The sequence below is a fragment of the Lepidochelys olivacea genome, assembly GCF_965140295.1.
Source record: "Lepidochelys olivacea isolate rLepOli2 genome assembly, chromosome: 18".
Lineage (NCBI taxonomy): Eukaryota > Metazoa > Chordata > Testudines > Cheloniidae > Lepidochelys > Lepidochelys olivacea.
The window spans coordinates 24,086,066-24,113,180 of NC_140428.1; the positions used below are offsets into that span (position 1 = coordinate 24,086,066).

General features: G+C 44.1%; 2 protein-coding genes across 10 annotated transcripts in view; one reads left to right on the forward strand and one right to left on the reverse strand.

The window, feature by feature from the left end:
* Nucleotides 1-20,939, forward strand: part of MMP23B (matrix metallopeptidase 23B) — a 38,327-nt gene extending 17,388 nt beyond the window's left edge. For all 4 annotated transcript variants that reach the window (XM_084651818.1, XM_084651819.1, XM_084651821.1 and 1 more), the window contains exons 4-9: nucleotides 6,457-6,596; nucleotides 9,668-9,835; nucleotides 15,032-15,196; nucleotides 15,648-15,758; nucleotides 16,927-17,053; nucleotides 18,363-20,939. In XM_084651818.1, the coding sequence (XP_084507944.1) occupies nucleotides 6,457-6,596; nucleotides 9,668-9,835; nucleotides 15,032-15,196; nucleotides 15,648-15,758; nucleotides 16,927-17,053; nucleotides 18,363-18,537 (886 nt within the window). In that variant the 3' untranslated portion in view covers nucleotides 18,538-20,939. The remainder of the gene's footprint in view (nucleotides 1-6,456; nucleotides 6,597-9,667; nucleotides 9,836-15,031; nucleotides 15,197-15,647; nucleotides 15,759-16,926; nucleotides 17,054-18,362) is intronic.
* The window catches only part of CDK11B (cyclin dependent kinase 11B), a 37,081-nt gene continuing 26,845 nt past the window's right edge, over nucleotides 16,880-27,115 (reverse strand). For 5 of the 6 annotated variants that reach the window (XR_014714465.1, XR_014714466.1, XR_014714467.1 and 2 more), the window contains 5 exons: nucleotides 25,451-25,640; nucleotides 23,966-24,529; nucleotides 22,422-22,486; nucleotides 20,997-21,051; nucleotides 16,880-17,014 (listed from right to left, as the gene is read on the reverse strand). Coding sequence is in view for 1 of the 6 variants with exons in the window: in XM_084651817.1 (XP_084507943.1) it covers nucleotides 24,437-24,529; nucleotides 25,451-25,640 (283 nt within the window). In the remaining 5 variants the exon portion in view is untranslated. Of the gene's footprint in view, nucleotides 17,015-20,996; nucleotides 21,052-22,421; nucleotides 22,487-23,744; nucleotides 24,530-25,450; nucleotides 25,641-27,115 lie in introns of those variants that run through there. The other variant, XM_084651817.1, reaches the window with a different exon arrangement.

The following is a 27,115-nucleotide window of genomic DNA, read 5'->3' on the forward strand; positions in this document are numbered from 1 at the left end:
GAGCAGTAAGCAGACGTGCTGGATGGTGGGGGTCTGTTGAATGTTTCTCACGTACGTTAGCAGGAGTGTAGACACAGCAAGCACAGTGCAGCGAGTGTGCCTGGGGAATCCCTCCAGAGCCAGCTGAGGCCTGGTAGGTGTGACCATGCCATTCTGGTGAACCTCAGGCAGCAGGCCAGGGGTCTGGATGTGGTTTGTACCTCAGCCTTGGCAGGAGTCCTCAGGTGTTGCTGAAGAAAGGTCCCTTGTTAACATCCTGGCTGAGAGGGGAGGGCGCCCTTCTGGGAACTCCTGAGTCAGTTAAAAGTTTATTTAGTGTAATATGTGGTGACAACCACCCCTTTATGATACACCCCCCCCCCCCAATCTGGCCAGTCCTTTAAAGTACAGCAAGCCCTCTCTGAAGTGATTTGCCAAGGCAGCAGCTGCTTAGCAGATGCAGGTCTAACCAGATTAGTCTCAGAGACCTGAAAGTGGCCTCTGGCAGCAGGGAATGCCTGTCATAGCCTCCACTCTGCATTAGGAGGAGGGTTGTTTTGGGGCAGGAAGAGTCTTGCTCCAGCTGGGAGGCTCCCATCCATTTCAGTCCTGGTCTGGGAAAAGTCTCTAAACCAATAAACAAGAAAGGAAGGAGGATCCAGTTATATTTGCATTAATTTGATGTAGGCAGCGGAGAGGAGTGGGGCTCTAGCTGCCTGTGGCTCTCAACCAGCCCCTTTCACCTACACAGGAGCTACGGAATGGGAGTTCCTGAGGCACTGAGAAAGGGGTCGAGTGGACATTTCAGTGTGAGCAGCAGGCACAGACTGGCACTCCCTGCTCAGTCTAGTAGTGCCACTCCCTGGTTTCCCTGGGTAGCAGTTCCATCTCGCTCCTTCAGCCACATAGCTGTCTCACTGCAACTTGTCCCATGTTCCCCTTCTCCCCAGCACCCACTGAACCATCCCAGTCAGCACTAGGTCAAATCCCCCAGCAGCCATTGTGGGGTCCTTTTCCCCACAGCCTGGCTCTTGGGGTCGTAGACTGTCCTACGTGCACAATTGTCATTGTCACCTTGTCCAGTCAGTGGTGGTGAGCTGCTGGCCAGTCCTTCCAAATGGACAGCAGAGGTCAGTGCCGGCCACCAGCCCAGACAAATAACCAGGGATGCTGCAGAACAGCACAAATGCCCCGGCTCCCTTCAGCCCCTGAGCAGAGCAGTGAAAAGCCAGAGCCTGCTGTAGCATGGGCAAAAATTAAGAGCCATTAACTTGTTGGCTTCATGTTGCCCACCGAGCATTGTGGTATCTCCTCATTACACAGATTAAAGAGTTAATCACCCTAATTAAACTATCTGCTATTCTGCAAATAGGGCCTGCTCTGAACCCATAAAGTCAATGGAAAGGTTTTCACTGATTGCAATGGGCTTTGGACTAGATCAATAGTCTAGTTCAGTGAAACTCTTTAAGAAGGGAACCTTTCCAGGTGAGCAGTACAGGAACCTTCAGTTGATGCAGGAGGATAGTCTGGGATCTGTCTAAAGCCAGTCTGTGCCCTGGTCTACACTAGGACTTTAGGTCGAATTTAGCAGCGTTAAATCGATGTAAACCTGCACCCGTCCACACAATGAAGCCCTTTATTTCGACTTAAAGGGCTCTTAAAATCGATTTCCTTACTCCACCCCTGACAAGTGGATTAGCGCTTAAATCGACGTTGCCGGCTTGAATTTGGGGTACTGTGGACACAATTCGATGGTATTGGCCTCCGGGAGCTATCCCAGAGTGCTCCATTATGACCGCTCTGGACAGCACTCTCAACTCAGATGCACTGGCCAGGTAGACAGGAAAAGAACCGCAAACTTTTGAATCTCATTTCCTGTTTGGCCAGCGTGGAAAGCTGCAGGTGACCATGCAGAGCTCATCAGCACAGGTGACCATGATGGAGTCCCAGAATCGCAAAAGAGCTCCAGCATGGACCGAATGGGAGGTACGGGATCTGATCGCTGTTTGGGGAGAGGAATCCGTGCTATCAGAACTCCGTTCCAGTTTTCGAAATGCCAAAACCTTTGTCAAAATCTCCCAGGGCATGAAGGACAGAGGCCATAACAGGGACCCGAAGCAGTGCCGCGTGAAACTGAAGGAGCTGAGGCAAGCCTACCAGAAAACCAGAGAGGCAAACAGCCGCTCTGGGTCAGAGCCCCAAACATGCCGCTTCTATGATGAGCTGCATGCCATTTTAGGGGGTTCAGCCACCACTACCCCAGCCGTGTTGTTTGACTCCTTCAATGGAGATGGAGGCAATACGGAAGCAGGTTTTGGGGACGAAGAAGAGGAGGAGGAGGAGGAGGAGGTTGTAGATAGCTCACAGCAAGCAAGCGGAGAAACCGGTTTTCCCGACAGCCAGGAACTGTTTCTCACCCTAGACCTGGAGCCAGTACCCCCCGAACCCACCCAAGGCTGCCTCCTGGACCCAGCAGGCAGAGAAGGGACCTCTGGTGAGTGTACCTTTTAAAATACTATACATGGTTTAAAAGCAAGCATGTGAAAGGATTACTTTGCCCTGGCATTTGTGGTTCTCCTAGATGTAGTCCTAAAGCCTTTGCAAAAGGTTTCTGGGGAGGGCAGCCTTATTGCGTCCTTCATGGTAGGACACTTTACCACTCTAGGCCAGTAACACGTACTCGGGAATCATTGTAGAACAAAGCATTGCAGTGTATGTTTGCTGGCATTCAAACAACATCCGTTCTTTATCTCTCTGTGTTATCCTCAGGAGAGTGAGATATAATTCATGGTCACCTGGTTGAAATAGAGTGCTTTTCTTCAGGGGACGCTCAGAGGAGCCCATTCCTGCTGGGCTGTTTGCCTGTGGCTAAACAGAAATGTTCCCCGCTGTTAGCCACAGGGAGGGGGGAAGGTTGAGGGGGTAGTCACGCGGTGGGAGGAGGCAAAATGCGACCTTGTAACGAAAGCACATGTGCTATGTATGTAATGTTAACAGCAAGGTTTACCCTGAAAGAGTGTAGCCACTGTTTTATAAAATGTGTCTTTTTAAATACCGCTGTCCCTTTTTTTTTCTCCACCAGCTGCATGTTTCAATGATCACAGGATCTTCTCCTTCCAAGAGGCTACTGAAGCTTAGAAAGAAAAAAAAAACGCACTCGCGATGAAATGTTCTCCGAGCTCATGCTGTCCTCCCACACTGACAGAGCACAGACGAATGCGTGGAGGCAAATAATGTCAGAGTGCAGGAAAGCACAAAATGACTGGGAGGAGTAAGTGGCGGGCTGAAGAGAGTAAGTGGCGGGCTGAAGAGAGTAAGTGGCGGGCTGAAGACAGGGCTGAAGCTCAAATGTGGCGGCAGCGTGATGAGGAGGCAGGATTCAATGCTGAGGCTGCTGCAGGACCAAACCAGTATGCTCCAGTGTATGGTTGAGCTGCAGCAAAGGCAGCTGGAGCACAGACTGCCACTGCAGCCCCTCTGTAACCAACCGCCCTCCTCCCCAAGTTCCATAGCCTCCACACCCAGACGCCCAAGAATGCGGTGGGCGGGCCTCCGGCCAACCAGCCACTCCACCACAGAGGATTGCCCCAAAAAAAGAAGGCTGTCATTCAATAAATTTTAAAGTTGTAAACTTTTAAAGTGCTGTGCTTAAAGTGCTGTGTGGCATTTTCCTTCCCTCCTCCACCACCCCTCCTGGGCTACCTTGGTAGTCATCCCCCTATTTGTGTGATGAATGAATAAAGAATGCGTGAATGTGAAGCAACAATGACTTTATTGCTTCTGCAAGCGGTGATTGAAGGGAGGAGGGGCGGGTGGTTAGCTTACAGGGAAGTAGAGTGAACCAAGGGGCGGGGGGTTTCCATCAAGGAGAAACCAACAGAACTTTCACACCGTAGCCTGCCCAGTCATGAAACTGGTTTTCAAAGCTTCTCTGATGCGTACCGCGCCCTCCTGTGCTCTTCTAACCGCCCTGGTGTCTGGCTGCGCGTAACCAGCAGCCAGACGATTTGCCTCAACCTCCCACCCGGCCATAAATGTCTCCCCCTTACTCTCACAGATATTGTGGAGCACACAGCAAGCAGTAATAACAGTGGGAATATTGGTTTCGCTGAGGTCTAAGCGAGTCAGTAAACTGCGCCAGCGCGCCTTTAAATGTCCAAATGCACATTCTACCACCATTCTGCACTTGCTCAGGCTGTAGTTGAACAGCTCCTGACTACTGTCCAGGCTGCCTGTGTACGGCTTCATGAGCTATGGCATTAAGGGGTAGGCTGGGTCCCCAAGGATACATATAGGCATTTCAACATCCCCAACAGTTATTTTCTGGTCTGGGAATAAAGTCCCTTCCTGCAGCTTTTGAAACAGACCAGAGTTCCTGAAGATGCGAGCATCATGCACCTTTCCCGGCCATCCCACGTTGATGTTGGTGAAACGTCCCTTGTGATCCACCAGAGCTTGCAGCACTATCGAAAAGTACCCCTTGCGGTTTATGTACTCGGCGGCTTGGTGCTCCGGTGCCAAAGATAGGGATATGGGTTCCGTCTATAGCCCCACCACAGTTAGGGAATCCCATTGCAGCAAAGCCATCCACTATGACCTGCACATTTCCCAGGGTCACTACCCTTGATATCAGCAGATCTTTGATTGCGTGGGCTACTTGCATCACAGCAGCCCCCACAGTAGATTTGCCCACTCCAAATTGATTCCCAACTGACTGGTAGCTGTCTGGCGTTGCAAGCTTCCACAGGGCTATCGCCACTCGCTTCTCAACTGTGAGGGCTGCTCTCATCTTGGTATTCATGCGCCTCAGGGTAGGGGAAAGCAAGTCACAAAGTTCCATGAAAGTGCCCTTACGCATGCGAAAGTTTCGCAGCCACTGGGAATCGTCCCAGACCTGCAACACTATGCGGTCCCACCAGTCTGTGCTTGTTTCCCGAGCCCAGAATCGGCGTTCCACAGCATGAACCTGCCCCATTAGCACCATGATGCATGCATTGGCAGGGCCCATGCTTTCAGAGAAATCTGTGTCCATGTCCTGATCACTCACGTGACCGCGCTGACGTCGCCTCCTAGCCCGGTATCGCTTTGCCAGGTTCTGGTGCTGCATATACTGCTGGATAATGCGTGTGGTGTTTAATGTGCTCCTAATTGCCAAAGTGAGCTGAGCGGCCTCCATGCTTGCCTTGGTATGGCGTCCGCACAGAAAAAAGGCGCGGAACGATTGTCTGCCGTTGCTCTGACGGAGGGAGGGGCGACTGATGACACGGCTTACAGGGTTGGCTTCAGGGAGCTAAAATCAACAAAGGGGGTGCCTGTACATCAAGGAGTATTTCAGGCAGGACTTCACGGAGGGTTCCAATAAGAAATGGTGCACCTAAGTTATCGTTCTTATTGGAACAAGGAGGTTAGCCTGGCCTCTGATTGATACATGGCTAGATTTACCTCGCTGCACCTTCTCTGTGAGTGACTGCAGTGTGAACTAGAGGAATGAGTCCCCTAGACAGGGGAGGAGGCAAATGAGTACAAAACAAATCTGGTCTATTTCTTGTTTTGACCCACTCCATCTATCTTTTACATCTTTGGCTGGCAGCAGACGGTGCAGAAGGACTGCATGCCATCCACATCTCATGGCTGCTCGGCAGAAGATGATACAGTACGACTGCTAGCCATCCTCATCTCTTGCCTGCCTGGCAGAAGATAGTACAATACGACTACTAGCAATCCTCATCTCTTGCCTGCCTGGCAGAAAATGGTACAGTACGACTGCTAGCAGTCCGTATCGCCTGCCCGCTCACCATAAGACGGTTCAATAGGACTGACTGCAGGACTAAAGAGAATGACCTGGTCAAGTCACTCCAAATTTAGTCCCTGCGCCCATGTCTGCCCAGGCGCTCCCAGCTGACGTGGCCAGGAGCACCTGGGACATGACGATGACGGCTACCAGTCGTACTGTACCGTCTGCTGCCACAAGGCAAGGGGTTGCTGCTACTGTGTAGCAATGCCGTACCGCGTCTGCCAGCACCCAGGAGACATAGGGTGACGGTTACCTGAGCGGGCTCCATGCTTGCCGTGGTATGGCATCTGCACAGGTAACTCAGGAAAAAAGGCGCGAAATGATTGTCTGCCCTTGCTTTCACGGAGGGAGGGAGGGAGGGAACGGGGGCCTGACGATATGTACCCAGAACCACCCGCGACAATGTTTTAGCCCCATCAGGCTTTGGGATCTCAACCCAGAATTCCAATGGGCAGCGGAGACTGCGGGAACTGTGGGGTAGCTACCCACAGTGCAACGCTCCGGAAGTCGACTCTAGCCTCGGTCCTGTGGAAGCGCTCCGCTGAGTTAATGCACTTAATGCACTTAGAGCATTTTCTGTGGGGACACACACACTCGAATATATAAAACCGATTTCTAAAAAACCGACTTCTATAAATTCGACCTTATTCCGTAGTGTAGACATACCCTTTGTCTCCCTGCAGAATCGTGTCCTTCCCGAGAAACCTCATTAATGAAAGTGACACACGGAAGGGGTTGGCAGCTGCTTTCCGAATGTGGAGCAACGTTTCACCATTCAACTTCAAGGAGGTGCCACCCAACTTGTCTAGTGACCTGGAAATAGGTAGGTCTGCAAGGACCCTGGGGTCCTGCGCTAAAGAGAGTGGGCTCTGGCACTAGGGGATGTTCTGTCTCCAAAAGGGGGTCTGTGTTCCTTGGAGCATTTGGTTGCAGAACTTTTGGGGTGAGACCCAGGAGTCCTGCAACTGGAATGCTCCTCCCCACAGCACAGGCTGGACCACACCCTCTGGCTGGTATTGGAGATGCAGCCCCAGACCTTCGGTGCACCTGCCTTCCCTCTGGGAGGAATCTAACTCAGTGTATTCGGCAAGAGAAGGGGCTATAGTATTTATCACTTCCCTAGCGCCTGCTATCCAGGGAGCTCAGAGAGTGAAAACTCCCAACACCCCTGTGAAGCAGGATTATCCCCATTTCAGAGATGCGAAAACTGAAGTGCAGAGAAGTGAAGTGACTCACTCAGAGTCACAGTGAGTCTGTGGCAGACCCCAGAATAGAGCACAGTTCTCCTGGATCCTAGACCGGTATGCTGACTGGTAGCCATGATGCCTCCTGGTATTTTATTTATAGAGAAATCCTAATAGCACTCCACATGCCCCAGGAGGAAGAACACCTCAGCAGTATTCTCCCTGCTGTTCAGCCTGCTTCCTCTTCCTCATGCAGAGCAAGGTCTACCTGTATATTTATATCACACTTGTCCCCAAGGTATCTGAGCTGCTCTTACAGGTACAAACACACTAACTGAAGAGGAAGTTCAATACAGCTTCTCCTTCTCTGGGCTAGCAGTGGTGCCTAGTGGACAGAACACTGGACTGGGACTCAGGTGACCTGGGCTCTATTCCAAGCTCTCCCATTGGCCTGCTGGTGTCCCGGGGCAAGTCACTTCACTTCTCTGTGCCTCAGGTTTGCCATCTGTGAAATGGGGATAATGATACCTCCTTTGTAAAGTGCCTTGAGATTGCCAGATAAAAAGTACTGTACAAAAGCTAGCTATTATTATTCTCTCTCCCCACCCTGCTAGCTCTCCAGGTACTCCAGACCATTCTTTAAATCCGATTAGTTATTCCTTAACTCTGGTTCCTTTCTCACCATCCACTGTGCAATCCCTTGCAAAACCAGGCCTCAGCTTCAACCTCAAGGATTCGGCTGCACGTTGGTAGGTTGCTTCAGCTCCCGTTTCCTTGTTTATCTCCACAGATCTTACTGAGCCATTTCCCTTCTCAGCTGCTATGCAGGTTCACTGGGTGCCTTTCTGAAGCTCTCAGCCCTGGGCAATCACAATGCAGTTTTTAATCCTGGATCATCTGGTTAGTTTCACATTCAAATTCCTTTAAGGATTTATGGCCTATGGGAGACATGATAATTCCTTCCTGTGCAGACTGCGGTGTCTTCAGGATTTCCAGCAAAGTTTCCATTGTTTTGCAACATGTTTCTCGCTCTGCTATTGTGTGACACCACCTGAAAGCAGATGATCCACCTCCCCAGGGGCCTTGCCTAACAGAGCGAAATGCTGCCACGTAGGAGCTCCACAGAGCCCTATTCCAGCAGGCACCTATTAAGAACTGCATGAAATGTAACTAGAGCGCAGGCCTGAGAGCCAGGTTCTGCGCAGTGGCCTGGAGCAAGTCACTTAACCTCTCCATGTCTGTGTTAAATCCAGATTTAAAATGGGGACAACACTTATCTGCCTCCCAGAGGCATTTGTAAAGAGCTTTGGATGGACATTCGTTGCAGGCAAGTGGTTATAACTAAATAACCCTTTATAAGTAGCAGCAGCTCAGCAAAGGAGTTCAAATTATGGCCTGGGCACTATTGTAAAGACTTGGTCCCAGCCCAAGGATCTTTGTATGGCTTTAGATGATCATACCTCGCCCTTCTAGGAATAGGCGCTGACTCCATGGGTGCTGCGGGGCTGGAGCACCCAAGGGGAAAACTTGGTGGGTGCTCTGCACCCACCGGCAGCTCCCACCCCCCCGCCTCCTCCCGAGAGCTCCCCCGTTTCATGTGGCAAGTGCTGGGAGGGAGGGGGAGTAAGGGGAATGCAGCGTGCTCAGGGGGGAGGCGGGGCTGGGGAGGGGGCCCAATGGGGCAGAGACGGGGGCGGGGGGGACACGAGCACCCACTAGCACCAGAAGAAGTTGGCTTCTAATGCGTATTTCATCTCTAGATCTCAAAGCTCTTCACAAAGTTTCCCCAGTTTACAGATGGGGAAACTGAGGTGCAGCGATGCGAGTTGTTGATCCACCCAGCAGGCCAGTGACAAAGCCGGGAGTAGAACCCAGATTTCCTGAGTATCAGTCCAGTGCCCTAAACGCTAGGCCACCCTTATAGCAGAGTCTCCACCAGCTGTCAGTAGTAGCAGAATTGATAGTCTCCTCCCAGACCTCTAGGCAGTAGCTAGAGAGCCCACTGCAGACATGGGAGGGCTCACTCCTGGGAAAACATGGAGAGATTCTGACACTGCCTCAATCACTAAACTAATTCCCCTGTGGGAAACCTGGATTAAGCAGAGGCTACAGGCTTGTATGCCAGACTGGTACACGTAGTAGCCCTGTACAAGACACACACAGTGAAAGGCATTTACAGTTGCAAAGAAAGACCAAAATGATCCAAGCTGCATTAGATGACTTAGAGTAAAAGTTCACATAGCTTCTTGTAGGAGTGCAGAAAGCAGTTGTTGACCAGAATGGGTAGAGATCGGGGAAGTGGTTTCACGTGACGGGAGGTGGGCATGCTGGGCTGTGGTTGCTGGTGTCCATACAGTGCTTAGGCTTAGCATTTGATGGATTGGGTCACTGCCTCCTCTTCAGTGCCCTGATTAAAGAAGAAGGAGTTTCCATTGGTGTTGAAACAGGAGCTCCTCTCTGAAGGGAAGCTTAACTTGTGTCCTTTGGAGACCACCCTGAATCCAATGTCAGCCTAAACAGTTCAGAGTTGGACCTGGTTTGTATTATTCAACCCTCATTTCTAACTATCTCTTTAAGTTCGGTTTTCCTTCTGTGCATCTGTAGGATGGAAAACTTGCATGTTAGAATATGTCCCTGAGACACTTGTTCATTCAGTCATGCATGTATGAAGTATACTGACTAGTCTCACTCTATGTATTCTCTTTCACAGGCTTCTATTCCATAAACCACACTGATTGCCTGGAGTCACTCATCCATCATTGTTTCGATGGGACAACAGGGGAGCTTGCCCATGCTTTCTTCCCCAAAAATGGAGAAATCCATTTTGATGACCATGAATATTGGATATTGGGAAACACCCGGTTCAGCTGGAAAAAGGGTATGTAACTTGTCTCCACGGGGATCTACATCTCCAACAGACTGATTGCATCTTTCCACAATGATGTTGCTCACTCTTCTCAAAATCCTGAAAGGTTCACAAGACACACATGCCGATGGAGGAGGTTGTTGTTAGGGACGGACCCGCCATGTTGCAAAGTCTGGTTCCAGACTGAAACTTCCCCAGCACTCAGAGGGATTTTGAACCTATTTTTAGTTGTTATGGAGGCACAGTATCAGTGTCATAATTAAGTCTGCAGGAGCCATTATTTTCTAGATAGATATTACTTTTGATGGACCAACCTGGCGCATGCTACTGACCTATAAAAGGTGTTTCACCCCATCAGTTCAAGCCTTTTGGAAGATGTTTCCAACCATGATCCATTTTTCTCAGTGTGTGTGGAAGGGGGTGATGAACCTGCAGCTAGCTAGATTGCGTTGATATCCATTGTCCCTGCAGAAGGAGAGGCATTACTGACTTCATGAGACTGTGATGGAATGGAATGTATAACTATCAGGGGTTTACTGCTGTAGGGGCCAACTTCCTCACACAGTCTCAGCAGCTTGAATAGAACTGCTTGTGTAAGGTGAGCAAGATTTGGCCGTAGGTCTTTATTTAGGTGCAGATTTTCTCACTGTTTAATCAATACTGGGAGAGACAAAAGGAAAGTTTGGTGTGATTTTTGTGGCTGTTGGTATTGCTGTCGTGTGACTGAACTCCAGCCATGGAATATTCTCGTTTTGGTGGCTGTTCCAGCTCTTTCTGAGTAATTCAGTGGGCTCCAACCACATTACAAATAATCAGGACTGGCTTCAGTCCAAGCAGCTGTGCTATCTCTGGGGAGGGCCACGTTATGTTACTTAGATTTCTTGGCATGGTTGTTCACATTTTTGTTGTCCTCTGTAACCAGCTTTCCTGCATACATGGTCATTTTCAAGCTTGTGGGCACCTAAAGTTATCTTGGTTATTTTTTTTTTAAACAATGTCTAAAGTAACATTAAATTACAAGCAGATGGTCCCTGACCAGTCAGCAAGCTCATTTCATAAGGCAAATGTTATTTCTTTGAAGTTAAGTTTTTTGTTTGTTACCAAAAAAGCAGGGTAGGAGAAGCTTTAGAAATGTATCCCGTGTGTTCCAGTTTTTTTATCATTTTAGCAGAAGGTCTTTTATCTCTTTTTTGTGTTTGTGTGAGAACACATGTTCTGTAAATGTAAGTAATATTACATATATGACATATCTGTGCATGTGTATGTTTACTAAGATGTTTTTAAGTGACTGGTGATTCTGGGTTTCCAACTTGAGACCTCTTAGAGGGACTTGACTTTTCAGAGAGCCATGCTCTATTCTTCCTGACAATCAGGGTCATTATAGTACTTCCGATTAGGCAACCAAAATCTCTAGTTGCTTTCAAAAATATTGACATTTTATTTATACACACTATTTTCAATTCACAAAAAAGATCATAACATGACCGAACAGTTGACATGTAAGTGAAAGACTGGGAACACCAAGGATGGAGAGGAATTACTTATGGCTTGTCTCTATGGGGACACTTGGGAAAGTCAGGATATGTCTGCACTACAGAGACTACACTGGCATAGCCCCGTAGTGTAGACGCAGCCTACGCTGACAGAAGGGGTTTTTCTGTTGGTGTAGGTACACAATCTCCCTGAACAAAAAACTTGAACTTTTAGGTCACCATAGCTACAGCTATAAGGCATATGAAAAATTCAGATTCCTGACCAAGGTAGCTATGCCAATTTAGCTGCATCTACACTGGGGGTTCTTTGATGGAAGAATGCTTTTGTCGATGTAAAAAGAAAAGGAGTACTTGTGGCACCTTAGAGACTAACCAATTTATTTGAGCATGAGCTTTCGTGAGCTATAGCTCACTTCATCGGATGCATACCGTGGAAACTGCAGCAGACTTTATATACACACACATATATATATATATATATATATATATATATATATATATATGCTTTTGTCAATGTAGCTACTGTCAGTCAGGGAGGCGGTGTTCCTATACCATCCATCAGTATGGGCTGTCTTTGCACTTTGGGGTTATGCCAGCATAGCTATAGTTGATAGTCTCCATGGTGTAGATGTACTCAATGTCAGCTGTGTCAATGAAAGCCTTATTTCATTGTCATAGCTGTGTCTACACCTGGTGGTTACATCGCCAAGGGGTGTGTGGTTTTTTCACACCTCTGACCATGTAGCTATGCCAATATAACTCTTGAGGGTAGACCAGGCCTTAATTTGAATTAGCTTCTCAAGTAGATTAGTTAAATCATATTAAAACCCTGTATGTATGCTCTCATTCAGAATTAAAGCAACCTTAGTTTGGTTTAGTTTAATTCACTTTGAAATTAAAGCCGCTTTAATTCTGAATGTGTGTGTTTCCACACGGATTTAATTGGTTTAACTAATCCACTTTAAATGTACAGCGTTTTAGTTAATTCAGATTAATTTTTCCCAGTGTAGATGAGCCCTTAGATAGAAGTAATGGGATACAATTAAGAGAGGGAAAATTTAGGTTTGCTATCAAGGAAAATATCCTGCTGGTGAGAGTTCCTGGGCTAGAATAATCTCCAATGGGAAGTAGTGGAAGCACTTGTAACATGTTATAGTTAAACTGGATAAAGCACTAGAAATAGTTCTGCAGTGATGGGGGAAAAGACAAGGGCTGACTTGCACTGCTGTGCACGGGGCCAGCACAGACCTATACACCGTATAATTCCCACTTAGGCCTATAGCAGGCACACAACATCAGAGTGCTTAACCAGTGTGAAATGGGAGGGTCAGACTGGCAGAAAATTGGACAGTTGTTGGGCCACTTCTGAAGGTGGAAGTCAGACTGAGTAAAGCAGCAGCAGCATGAGAGTCTCCTAACTCCCTGCCAATATCACCTCTGTTCTGGAGAGGGTAGTTCAGGCTCTGCGGTGAGCCTGGGTCTCTCTTCTGAGGCTGCCTGTCAGGGGTCAGATATGGGTAATAATTTTTTTTTATGTGGACACTGGTCCAGTGGCTTACAGCTCATTACAGTCACTGTGCATCTGAATTGCTGCCTTCAACTAAAAGATCCTGCATTCTACTGCTAAAGTAAGGTAGGAATTAAATGATGTATACAGTCTGGTGCTGGCCCTCTGCACAGGGGTGGATTTCACCCCTAATCCTTTCCCAGCCACTGCAGAATTATTTCAAGTGCTTTTTTACATCTTCAGGACAAGGATTTTTGGATTTTGTTTGACTTTTTAATTTTAACCTGTTGCGAAGTATGTCACATGCTTACAGAGCTATAGAAAAAACAACAAACAGCTCAGACAACAGGGTTATGAAACCAGTTGGGAGAGAGAATTTCAGTGATAATCCAAAATGACTTGTAACAACATTTTTTCCCTCAAAGCACAAGGAAATAGAAACTAGACCAAAACAAAACCCCAGACAAACCTTCCAGGGACTAAGGCTGTTTGTAAGGCATTTAAAGCAGGAATGTCAACGTATATTCAAAGAGAGATGGAGCGAGGTCATGTTACAAGATTCTCTAACATTTGTATTGGGGGAGGGGAGAAAAAACCGCACAAAGCCTGAGCTGAAGATTAAATGCATTCCATGGCAGTGTGATGGTGATACTAAAAATCCGATGTTCGTATTTTATGGGTGTTGTCTGCTAGCCAGCAAACCATATACTTATCAACTGGTAACTTGTTTTTCTGCAAACAGCTGCTGGTACAACGTTAACCACATTTGGGTTTGCAGTAGTTACAGTGGGTGAGTGTTTGTCGTCCCCACTCCACCAAGAAGGTGGCAGAATCCAGAAAGATATCCGCATAAACCATGAAGCTCCCTAAAAGCTATTTCGAGGAAACGAGGTATCGCAGTAAATTTCTTAGCCACATCAGGAATGATGGGTACCAAGTGAGGAACAGGGTACATCTGTCAAGGGTTCAGAGCACGAGGGGAACTGAAGAGTTCAAGTTCCTAGCTGAGGGCAAGAAGAGCTGTGTGTGTCACAATTCAATTAAAATCGTATTTCCAAAGTCTCAGGGTACAAAGGGTGGTTCTGGGGCTCAGGCCTCGGCCTGGAACAGGAAGTCGGGAGACTGGAATTTTATTCCTGGCTCTGCCACAAACTCCTAGACCTGATTTCCCACTCTCACTGGTTTGGCAGCAGTGTAACCCCATTGACTTCAGTAGAGATGCTTCTGAGTTGCAGTGACTTGAATGAGAGGAGATCCAGTCCCTGTAATTGCTTGCCTTCAAAACAGCAATGATGATACTGATGTTGCTGCAAGGGTGACTTCACTAATGTTTGTAAAGCACACGGTGCTCCTCAGATGGACGATTCTTCAGAAGGGCTGCAATATGTGGGTGCACAGATGCAAATTAACATCACAATAGACAGGGACAGAAGATTCTCTCATCCACCATCGAAAAGTGCCTTGAGACACAGCCAAAAAACAAAGGTAAACCAGCATTTCCAGAGACTCCCATTTAATGCATTAAGCAAATTTGTAAGATGCGATCTTTCTCTGAGCGCTGCTCTAGTTCAATCACAAATTGACTTGATGCAGAAATTGTTGGGTGAGATTCTCTGGCCTGTCTTATGAGTAGATGATTATCATCATCATCCTTCTGTTAAAATCTATCCATCTCTGCTGCTAAGTCTCCAAGAAGTTGCAGTTCAGTTCTACATCTTAAGGGGATGCTAAGTCAGTACAACAAAAATGTAACCTGCCTTGTAGGAGTTTTATCCCCAAGTGTACGCAGAACAATCAAAACAGCGTGCTTTATACATGTAAATGGCTAATGGTTTCATCCTTAAATGATCATGTCCTAGTTAAGCATGATGCTGTAGGAATAACAAGGGAGAATGTTGCCAGAAACACATTGGCCTGGTCATGCTGGGGTTTTGTCCTGATTTCAGGCACAAATGTAGCAGCTCTAATGTAAATTCTTACAGGCAAAGCTGCTGTTTGCACAGTGCATGAAACCAGGGTACGAGCTGCTGGTGCAAATATCCACTGCTGATGCACCGGAGATGGAATTGGGGCAAATCCCCAGACAAAACAATTCCTGAACAAAGTCTGAAATTGCGTCCTGACTGAGCTGAATCCATTGTTATACTTTGAGGTGAGTGAACAGAACCATGCTGTGTAACTTCTGCTGCTGTTCTTTTCCCCTCCCAGGTGTTTGGCTTACAGACCTCGTACATGTAGCAGCTCATGAAATTGGACATGCCCTGGGACTCATGCACTCCCTGAACTCTAATGCCCTGATGCACATCAATGCCACTTTAACTGGGAAAAAGACCATCTCCCAGGATGACATGTGGGGGATTCACAGACTCTATGGTGAGATGAGAGGAAAGGGTTTGTTTCTTGTAGCTGTTAGTGTAAAGAGCACCAGACTAAAGGCCTGATCCTGAGCAGCACTGATTTCCTGATGCCTATCATGGCTTCAAAATGACATTGCACTGCACAGCTGTCTACTGGCATTAAGGAATAGTGGGTCAGACTCACCTAGTGTCGTAGCTCCATTGAAGTCAATGGGATCAGACCTTCACCTGGGGCAAATTCACAGTTCCACTGAGGGTCCAGCCTAGTGCATTCACTGCCTGCCCGTTGTTAACTAATGTAAATACAGGAAAGTGCACACTACTTATGTTCTTATTTAAGGCTGATTCCTACCCATGGCAGATCAAGCTCACACAATGTGATCCAATGTTGTTTTATTGCACATCACTTTCTTTCACATACAGAAATGGCACTTGTCCCTTTAATGCTTTGTCTCCTTTCATTTCAGGCTGCACAGACAGACTATTCGTATGTCCATCATGGACTCGGAAAGGTTTCTGTGAGACTCGTAGGAAGTTGATGAAAAAGCACTGTCCGTCCAGCTGTGATTTCTGCTATGGTATCAGCTCCTCTTCCAGGGTTAAGGGTCATAAGAGTTGACAGAGGGACAATGTTAAATTGTGTGAGCTATCTGAATGTTAGTGACAAATTACTGAATCCTTTGGTCTGGAAGAGTCTTGTTATCAGTGATGCCCTTAACACCCTTGCTTTGCCTATTGCATTTCAGCCCCAGGGCATGTTGTCTAGAGTATGGAAAAGTCTGCTGTCCTGGTCAGTGTTCCTCCTCTCTGATTTAACTTTATCCCAAGACCCTGAGAGTTTGTGAACACAAGAATTGTTCCATGTGCCTTGTGCTGCTTCCCTATCAGATCCTCTTGAGGGCAAAATTCAGAGGTGAGGTATTTGGTAGCATAATTTACATGGCGAGGTGGGAAAGTTGTGAGCTAAAGTTGGTTAGTCTAACTTGAACTTGACCCTCTAGATCTAACCCATCCCTTTGGAAATCTGAAACCAGGTAATTGCTTTGTTAAACAAATTTTAGGCTATTCCCCCATCTTATCAGAGAGGAAAAAGTATGTCATTAACTGCAGTTACTACACTTTGGCTTTGAAGAATGCAAGCCGATAGTTAGTGCTGAATTGCAGATTAGGTGTCGTTTGTTAATCATGCAGTAGGAACATATTTGTGAGCTCTAAGGTGCCACAAGTACTCCTTTTCGTTTTATATTTGTGAGCCTGGACTAAAGGAAAGAGGGCACTGGGGTTGTGTACCTCCATTCAGACTAATAACAAGTATGTCTTAGAACAGCATTTCAATGACAGTGATTACATTTTATGTAAACTGTTTCCCTGCACAGATTCTCCTGTAAATCCAGGACCTAGGATAAACCTTCCTCTACCCGCCCCCCTTCCGAAAAATCAGCAAATATCATGAGACTTGCGCTAAAATCACAAGTGTTGGCAAGGCTGTGGTGATAGAAAAAAGTCAACCAATGTCATCTTGTGCCATGTAAATGCACTGAGAGGATGTTATTTGTCTATGGAAATTATGATAAAGTAATGCCTTTCCAATACTTGCTTATTTAGGAGGAAGCTTTGAAGAACTACTATACAGAAAAGGAAATCTAAAAGGCAGTGTGGTTCCTCAAAAATACTGTTATCTTCAGCAATGCTTTCCAATGGCATAAACTGACTTAGCTATTTTTTTTCCCTCCTTCTGGTGGACAGAATTCCCTTTTCCAACAGTAGCACCAACTCTTCCTCCACTCAGGACGAAAACCAAGATTGTTCCTGAAGGCAGGAATGTCACCTTTCGCTGTGGACAGAAGATTATTCATAAAAAAGGCAAAGTTTAGTAAGTACTCTTCCCCCATTCCAATCATTTGGGACACGCTGCATTTTACAGACAAAAACAATATCAGACATCCAGAAATAATGCTCTGAGATGGGTTTTTCTTTGAATTAGTAGTGATTTCACTGAAGTAAAGTGTGTTCAGAACACTTTTCCTCATGGAAGTGACACTACAAAGTAGCAGTTTAGTCTGAGACCCATGGATTTAAGGCTTCTCTTTATAGCCATTAAAATTAGAATGTATCATTGATTATTTGTATTGCAGTAGTATTTAGGAGCCCCTGTCAGAGTGAGATGATGCTGCACAGAACAAAAACACGTTTTACACTTAAATTGTGCGGGACTAAGAACAGGTGGAGGAGCACAACAAACAATGTAGAATTTAACCCACCAGGGAATGCTAGAGCCCCTCCTCTCAATGTGGATGGGATGCTTTACTGAATGCAACAGTTAGCGTCAGGTGGTATTAGTTTGAATTTTTTTAAAGAACCCAGGATCTATGTGCAACACTATCAGAATGTCTCTCTTTCACAGTAGCTTATTTACTTCACTTAAATAGTAGGAACAATAACTCTAACCCCTAGGGAAATTTTCTGGTCTATGTTATACTAGAGTAGATCATCACAATGGTCTGTTCTGGCCTTAAATTGATGAATCTATAAAATTAATACTACTTTCAACCTATTGTGGCAAGTAACAAAGATTAGAAAGGGAAGAAAATCCTTATTTTTCACTTGGCTACAATGTGCATGACAGGGCTGTCTCTAGTCATTTTCACTGTCTCCCTGGGTCTTTCACAGGACAGAGCATGAGAATTGTGTTTTAAACATGATAAAATCACAAATACTGCCAGTAGGACTCAAATGGGGTCCTACTAATAACTCATTTTTAAAATTTTCAGATGTATTTAAAAATGCAGATAAACTGTGAAGTGCCTAACTCCCACTGATTTCAATGGGAATAGAGTACCTAACCTGCTTGGATGTTTTGAGAAGGTCAGTGGCACCTAACTACCTTTGTGGGTCTGGGTCTGGCCCTAACGAACTTAAGTGATTTAGATCCAGATCTTCAAAAGGTATTTAGCTGCCTGATTCCTAGGGATTTTGATGGGAGTTAGACATGTCTGAAATTGCCACTAGAAGAAACCTAAGTCCCTAGGGAGGTAGAGGCTTTTGAAGTTTAATCTACATTTCAAATTGGTCTTGTCTGTGCTATGATACAACCCCAATACAAATTCTTATTACTGACAAGCCTCTTCAATGCACTTTGATCTATGCTGTATGTTTAACTCTCACTATTTTCCTTATGACAGCTGGTATAAAGACAAGGAGCTTCTGGAATACTCATATCCAGGTTACTTAGCCTTAAATGATGACCACATGAGCATTATTGCCAATGCAATTAACGAAGGAACCTATACCTGCATTGTGAAGAAAAAGCAAAGAATCCTGACTACCTATTCCTGGAGGATTAGGGTTAGACACTAACAAGGGTCTTGAATGAGGACATCAGTTACGGCTAGTTGTTTCAGACAAAAATCCCATCTTCTTCCGCATTTTATGTTTAACCTCCAGCAGAGCAACCCAGCTGCTACCAGGGGAGGGGCAAGAAAGTTGGACATTGGAGAAATTTTTCCAATGATCAAGAGTTTACTATCAAGCAAAAGAGGGGAAAAAAATCTTAAAGCCAAGATTACCCAGGTAATTGTAGATCATTTAAAAACTAACCAATCCACTGTATTAATGGAACCTGGCTTTAGAATAAAAATGGGTCACCAGCTTGATGTTGCAATAGCTTTGGATATATATTGGAAACAAAAGGACTGGTTAATGTTCCAGGGTTTGTCATGCTGTCAAGCATTTCTTTGTACTTTAACTTTCTAAAATGCCAATATATGGCAGCAGGGCTTGAAACAAAAGACTAATCCCTGGCTATATTCTACATGGATGCTGTTATTTGAGCACTGAAGGAGGTCTGAATGAGTTTTTCCAGGGAAAATTTCTCTAATTATTCCAAATGTTACATAACTAAAATAGCCAGGGAATGCGTCTTCCCCCTGTAAATGTTTCTGTGATTTGTATTTATCACAATGTGTTGTTTACCTCTGTCTGTAGCTTCCAAGCCTGCATCAGATGTCATTCTTAGATAACAAGTTACCAATAAATCACTATGGAAGTGCTTTTGTTTCTTGGATCAAGTAAACATCTGATGGATAATGGGACAGCCCCGCAACAGGACATTGCTGTTTCTAGACAAAAACTATTACTTGGTTTTAATGCATACATCATTACTGATTATATATTATTCATCTCCTGCAAGTTCTATAGGTCAACTAGAGGACAGAGCCTTAGCTCCACTACAGTCAAGTTTACAGTGGCTAAGTTGCTTTACATCAGTCTAGGGTATGGCTCAAAGTAGGCCCTGTTCATCTTTCTACCACATTCCTTCCCCCCACCAAGACATAGGAACTATTTCTAATACTACTGCACTACCATTTACAGCTGGCTTAGAATAGAGTGTTCTCTGCCTGCAAACTACCTTCTTTCAGAGGGCTTTTCCCTCTCTCCGCTCAGGGAGTCCAATGACTGGTTGGTCCCTCCAACAAGTTTGTCCTGTCCTGTTTTAAATGACTCAAGAACTAGGCTTTCCACCGCTGTTCTACAGTCAAATAGACCTTACCCTTCAGGTGTCTTTTTTTTTTCCTGTGCTCAAATTCTAAAGTGTGAATCTCCTTCCATCATTATTTCTGCTCTAAGAATTCTAATTTGTTGATGGTCAGGTAAAGGCCGCCAATAATATTATGGAAGTGCTGAAAACTCCTGTGTCTTTAAGAGGAGTTCCCCTTTTCTCACCCACCACCTGTTTTTTATCTAGGGCTACATAGATGGCTTCTGATGTACCATTTCTGACTATTCAGCCCACAAGCTCACATTTGCTTTCTCTGCTGCCATACTTCATTGCCAGCTACTATCCTGGCTGTTGTCTATCACCATGTGGACATTGCTGCTTTCCTAGAAGTTTCCCATTGACCATACTTTTCATTTTAAAATAGTTCTAACACCCATCATATTTATTGCCCTGCCCTCATTGATGTTTGTAGTTGCCAAATGTAAAATATTCACATTTAACTAATGTGGAGTTTTACCCCTTTCTTGTAGGTAACCAAGATGGTAAATAAACCTACATCTAACACTAATCCCTGGCTCTGATGCATTTTCTTGCCATAAACTCTAAGAACGACTGTCCTGGCAGTTATATATCGGACCATGCTTGCATGCATTTCAGGAAAGACAACACTATTAATTCAAAGGCTGGATGATAATCTAGTGAAGTTCAGCAGTTAAACCTGGGGCAAGCAATAGGACAGGTGTGCGTGTTGAAAGATGTTTGCACTAGACAGATAGGTACAATTGTAAACTGCCCTATGGACAACTTATTTTGGAGTTGAGTTTAAAGCCTTTCCAAAGTGACATGTACTAAACTATGAAAAGCTGATCTTATTCCAGAAAAAGTGTGTCCACAGAGGGATGTATAATCTCACTTTAAATCCACACCTTTAACAGTATAGCTAACTCTAGGAATACCTTTCTAATTCCACATCTCCTGTCACCACCTCATTGTGCCCAAGTATATCACAGGGACAATTTTCCCACAGCTGCTGAGAGACTCAGTAACTGGCTCAGGCAATTTTTTTTTTAACATCTCCTATTCAGTTTAAGCATGGTGGAGCACAGGGAAATCATCATGCTTTATGATAAAGTTTTTTGTTTTACTCCCATTAACTGCTGCTGTAACTATGGTTCTTTCTAAAATTTCACGATTCATTTAACAACCACATGTGATGTTATGTCAATAAAATAGGCATCTTAAAGCTGCAGCAAACTCAAATTACAGAACCAGCTTTCTTCCATCAGTGTTACAACCAAAATGTTCTCAGGTTACTTACAGTGCTGTGGGGTTAAAGTGAACTTCCATCTACCCAGACAGAGACAAGAAGAGATCTGAGGAGGGAAAAGGAAAAAAAATAGGTGTTTCTTTTTAGGGTCTGGGGGTCAGTTTACAGCTAAATCTCACTTTCTGAGACTGCAGAGGCCCTACTGCATCAAATGTTTTGCTAAAAGTCCCTGCCTTGTCTCATGTTTGGGATTAACTGTAGCTCTTAGTTTCTCTTCCACCCATCACAGCGTGGATTTCAATCTCTCTATGCCCCAGCTCCCCATCTGTAATAGGTGGATAACATTTCCCCTGCCTAAGAGGGTTGTAAATTTATTAGTGTATGTGAGCTGCTCTGATAGCGTGTTACAGAAAGCCTATCAACAGAAACTCATGACACCCCTCCAGCCTTGCTTGTGGGCTGAGATCTGCTAACAGAGACCCCTGCTCCCAATGACATTTCACAGGGGTTCTGAGAGAGTGGATCCTGAAGGAGTAACAGCTGTGTGGTTTTGTTGTGGAGGGATGAGTATTTTGTTTATAGGCTTCCTGTAGAGCTAAAGTCTTCTGTTCAGCTGTTTTCCCACAGAGCCAGGCTGGCTGTTGCTCAGATGGATGGTGGAGGAGGGAATGCAGGAAGTGGCTTACTTAGCAAAGGAGAGGATCTGCAAACCATCCAGCCCTGCCCTACTATCTAGATGCCATTCATACACCAACTTTAACTAACCATGATGATTTCTCGAAGGGTAGAACAGGACTATGACAACAAACCTACTATATTTCTAGTCTTAGAATCATAGACTATCAGGGTTGGAAGGGACCTCAGGAGGTCATCTAGTCCAATCCCCTGCTGAAAGCAGGACCATTTTTTGCCCCAGATCCCTATATGGCCCCCTCAAGGATTGAACTCATAACCCTGGGTTTAGCAGGCCAATGCTCAAACCACTGAGCTATAGTCATTGATGGAATCTTTCTGGAAAAGCAAGATAAACACAAGCAAAACAAATTTAGAAATATTTCAGGCCTTCGAAGAGCAAACAAGTGCCAATCCCATTTTCCCCACAGTACAGGAAAAATCAGATATTTAAAAGCCTTGTATTCCCATTCCTATCACCCAACTTTGATACTAAAAACACATCACCATGGTGGAATTATAGTTAAATTTCACGTCTGCTGTTATAACAGTTGATTACTCTATCCTCAAAGCAAACTTTGTTAACAACATTGCAAAATGTGCAAGCATTACAAAAGTCCTTCCATTTCTGCTCATGCTCAGAGTAGAATCTGCACATTGGCCTGTGTTGAAAGCTTATGGAAACAACACCAGACTGAATTCAAATGCTTGAAAAGAGTGGTTCTGAACAAACTGTTTTCGAAGTATTTTCTTACCATAGTTCAGTTTTACAGAGCTTAAGATTTAAAAACAAAATTTACCCACCTTAAAGGCTCAGCTTTAATATGGAAAACACTTGGCCAGTCACATCCAAAATGTATATGTAGGGCCTATAAAAAAAAATATCAGATTTACGGCTGGGAAAACATGATTAGTATTTCACTATTATTTCTATTTATTTGTACAAAATGGATTAACATGGGACTTGATTTTATCAAATTAATTTAGCTACTTTCTGAGGGTAGGGGAATAGAAAATAATCTTTTTTGTATGGACATGTCAAGCTAGGATCATACACAGTAAGCACTCCATATGGAAAAACAGACATTTTTGAATTAAAAGATTACGTGTTTTCTTTGCTTGTTTCATTAATCTGAGGCAGACCAACTGGAATGCTGCTCCACAGAGGCAAGTAGTAATATTCCCTTCCCCTGGAACATCTGGAATCACACACTTTTCAAAACCAGACAAAATTCCCATCTTAATCCAGCTAAATTTGTTTTACTAAAAAATCCTCTCTTGCTGGGAATCAGACTTTTCTATGTGCAACGTCCATTGGTGGCTATAGCCGCTGTTGCCAAGGGAACGATACAAAAGTTATGATGCGCAAAGTTTACAGTGGCATTTGACACACAATATAAAGTCACATTTTTAATCCTTTATCAGCTATTGTGCCGGTCACAGCCAGATGTTGTTCTGCTCTGCAGTCTGAGAGATGTAGTATGGAGTCTGCTTTTCCATACATTAACAACTGCCACATACTCACAATACAGTATGATCTTGCCAAAATTTTTAGTCTTGTTACCTGTCTGCTTCTGAAATTTCAGAAGCAGACAGGTAACAAGACTAAAAATTTCCTTCCCCTCCCCACCCCCATTCACCACAAATTAGAAAATTAGGCCTAAGAGAAAATATTTGATACACTTCTATTTTCCTCCAAGAATATTTTACTTTTAAAATTTACGACAATCTGTATATATAAAAATCCTGTTTCTAAGGCTCTGATCCAGCAAAGCACTTATTATGCTTAACTTTAAGCACATGAATAGTTGCACTGAAATAAATGGGACTACTCATATCATTCAAATTAAGCACTTTACTGGATTGGAGCCTAATTCTAATTGCATGAATGTCCAGCTTTTTATAGTATTCCTTTCTGACATCTCCGCTGAAAAGGATAGTTCAGTTATAAATTAGAAACGCAAAAGAGTACAACATTTCAGGACAATTCCTATGGAAGGCTAGTCTATGTAGGTGTTGGAAGGTAGCACTGTAAATTCAGTACACCTACCTTTTCTTTTGGGGAAAAAAGGGGAGACATTAACAAGACTACCTTCAGAAAATAATGATTTAAATCTTTTTGATTTATAAAAAGAATATTGCAGTTCTTGGTCTGCACCACAGCCATTATGAATATATACATACAGTAGGTCAATCCATCAGAAACCACTTGGGGCTCTCAGAAAAGGTCAGTAAGTATTAAGCGTGGCACAGAATAGGAGAGACATCAGAAATGCCTTTAGGGTTTCTTGCTGAAATAAGCAACTGAATTCAAAGAGATAATAATCTTTACAAAAGAGCTTTTCTACCTGTGCTGACAATATGCTTCAATTGTGTAAGCACAAATGGGGATGATGGAGAGAGAAAAATCTCTCTAAGTTTCCTCTCTAGAAGATTTAGTGCCACCACCATCCAAGTCTGGTGCAGGTGAAGAAAATGAAATCCTTCACACTGTTAAACAATTAAAAATGGATTTTAATTCTACAAATTTACAAGCAAAAAAATTAAAAAAAAAACAAAAAACAGTTCTGAGATTGTACTTCAAGTTTTCCTTTTTGAATTTTTGTAATGATCCTTGGCTTTTCGGATTAATTCATTCCAGTCCCCTGAATGAAATGCAGCAGTTATATTCCACACCCAGCAAGATGACATCTGGCTATTTCTGTGTAAAATACAGAGTCTTCCTGATGCGAAGAACAAAACTGGAGCACTTTGAAATCCATTCATCAACAGCATGGTTGAAGTCAAAGCTCTGTCTTTTTCCCCTCCTCATATTAAGTTTAAAACTTGAGGCTGAAGCCAGGTCCTGCTGCAGATGCTCCTTGATTTGTGGTAGTCAGGTGAAAACCTGTATCTTTCAGATCATCATCACCCTGTGAAAATGAATATATAATTCATGTGTTTATAAGTAAGAAATGTATGTCTCACTGTTCTAACACTACAATAAAAGCAAAGTGAACAATATTTATAAGATACAGGAAATACCATGTTAAATTTAATGGCCTCACCATTGAGCTCTAAGTGGAGTTTTATTCATGTTATTTAATCAACACCCCAGGGCTATATTTCCAAAAGGACTTCATTATAATTTCCTATTTTGGATGCTTGTTTTTGAGTGCCTTTATCTCTGAGCATGCAAAAACTATTGTGACTACACGATCTGCATTGGTAAATCAGCGTATTAACCAACTGATCAAATACAGTTTGGGCACACCTGCCATTTGAGATTTTACACCCTCAAAATTATGGACATAGAAACTTTCGTCAGTCTGTTCACAGGTGATCAAAAGTAGCTTGAGCACAACCAATAAAATGTATTGTCTAACATATGCTGGACTTGGGAAGGGAGAGAAGAAAGCTCTGAATGAGGAGTCTGAAGAGTACAATGAGATTTTGCAGCGGATTCAAATGGCTATGGCTTCTCAAGTCAAGCTTAGCACATAGGAAGCCCAGAAAATGGAAAAGGTACGAGCCTCACTTTTCTGGACTATTCCCCTAGCCCCAATATTGGAGGAAGCAGGGCAGCTTCCCCCTCTGCACAGTGGTGCCTGCAATGTACCAGGCATGGGACTTCAGTCTTCATCCATGATCAAAATGCCACCACACTTGCCACATTCACTTTTTAAGAACAATGAACTTGCTAGTAATTCTAATGATTTCAAACCCAATACGGTGATACAGTCCAGTCTATCAGTTTTCACAACAATAGCACCAGGAGACACAAGAAGGGACAGTAGGAGATTCTATGCTGGATTACCTCAAAATTTGGCTCTTTACCAATTTGGGAAACTTACCAATTGACTATACCCAAGTCCTCCCTCTGGAGGTCGTGGGCTTGTGCCGCGCTTAACTCTTTGTTGTTCACTTTTTGCTGGCCATGTTGGAAACATGGATGGGTCAATAGGAAGGGGAGTCTCTCGGAAATACTCATGCTTCAAACCATCTTCAGCAGTGATTCTTCTGCCTGGATAGTATGTCAAGAACCTGAAAATTATTCAAAGGGATGGAGTGGGACGGGGTTTAAAAAAAAAAGCAGAGAAAAGGGGAAAAATTAGCTCAAAGGGGAAAAAAATATGCAGACATCCAGTTTAAGATATTCCCATTTTCTGAAAAAGGATTATTTTTAAAAGTAAATAAAAACTGGAACTTTACATTAAATTATTTTTCAGGGGTACCAACACCATACACACTCAGCACCACTAAAGTAAAAAATAACCCTTTTTGAAGATACATTTGTTGAGTTGCAGAGATCAGGAAAAGCATCTGGATGAATGAGTAGTCAGATATAGCTTAGAAAGGATCTAAAGTGGTTCAATTAACACAATTTTATATGTTGCTTCACTCTGTAGTAAGGATGACTCTTACACAATTCTGTAATATAACCTGACCAGTCAATCTGTGGTCAACTATTTCAAGCACTTAACAGTACAAAAGGTTTGTCTCTATTGTGCCATATACCAAGCTTAGCATAATATGACCATCATACTGCAAACATTTGGAGCGAGAGAGAAAGAGAGATTGGTCCCTCTGACTTCAATAATATGTGTAAAGTTTAGCTTGTGCAGGACCAGGGCCTACATACATGCATCCTGCACTAATGATCTCTTCTAAGAGACAAACCCATCTTAACCCAAGTAATTGTGAGTTATACAGCACTGTACTGACAACCATCTTTACTAGGACAGACTTTGGCAGGTTACTTAAGGGATTCGAAGTAATATTGTTATACTCATTCCAAAGAAAAATAAGCAACAGCTGATTGGCATGTTTAGTGGCTAAACTGAGAGGACTGAAAATCCTCTTTTACAAAGGATGGACACAGACTTTCCATAGAACCTGGTACCTGAATCTGTCCTTTCCAGGTACATACACATGGCATGAAATCTAGGAGAACTTTTTAGGGGAAAAAACCCCTCAAGCCATTGCCAGCATCCTTTAAAAAAAAAAAAAAAAGGAGGAGGAGGAGGAGAAGAAGAAGGGCAGGGAGAGACAGGGATCAGGGGATCAGGGATCTATGGATAGAACTAATTATGAAGACAACAAGAACAGCTGATTTAACAGAATTGACAAAATACAGATGACTATTTTTTCCCCTAGCTTTCCACTTTCCTCTTATGAATTCTAAGATCTGTTTCCTTTTCCTTCCCACCCCCTCCAATTTAACTGTAACATTATGACTTCACTGTTGATATCAATGGCCATCAGTAAGCTGCAAGAGGGAAGACTCACAGGACAGGATAATTAAATGCAATATGAATGATCTAAACTACTACTTGGAAAACAAACATTATATTTTAGGACTCCAGTCCTTGGCTCTGCCAGCACAGTGGAGTAATAAGAGGTGTTACATGTCAGGATTCAGGTTCACTAGAGGTAGCTATGTGCAGGCCAAGAATAGAATTTAGGGAGTTGATAATTCAAGAGACTTGAGATGCATCAGTCTCACCTTCCTGAGAAAT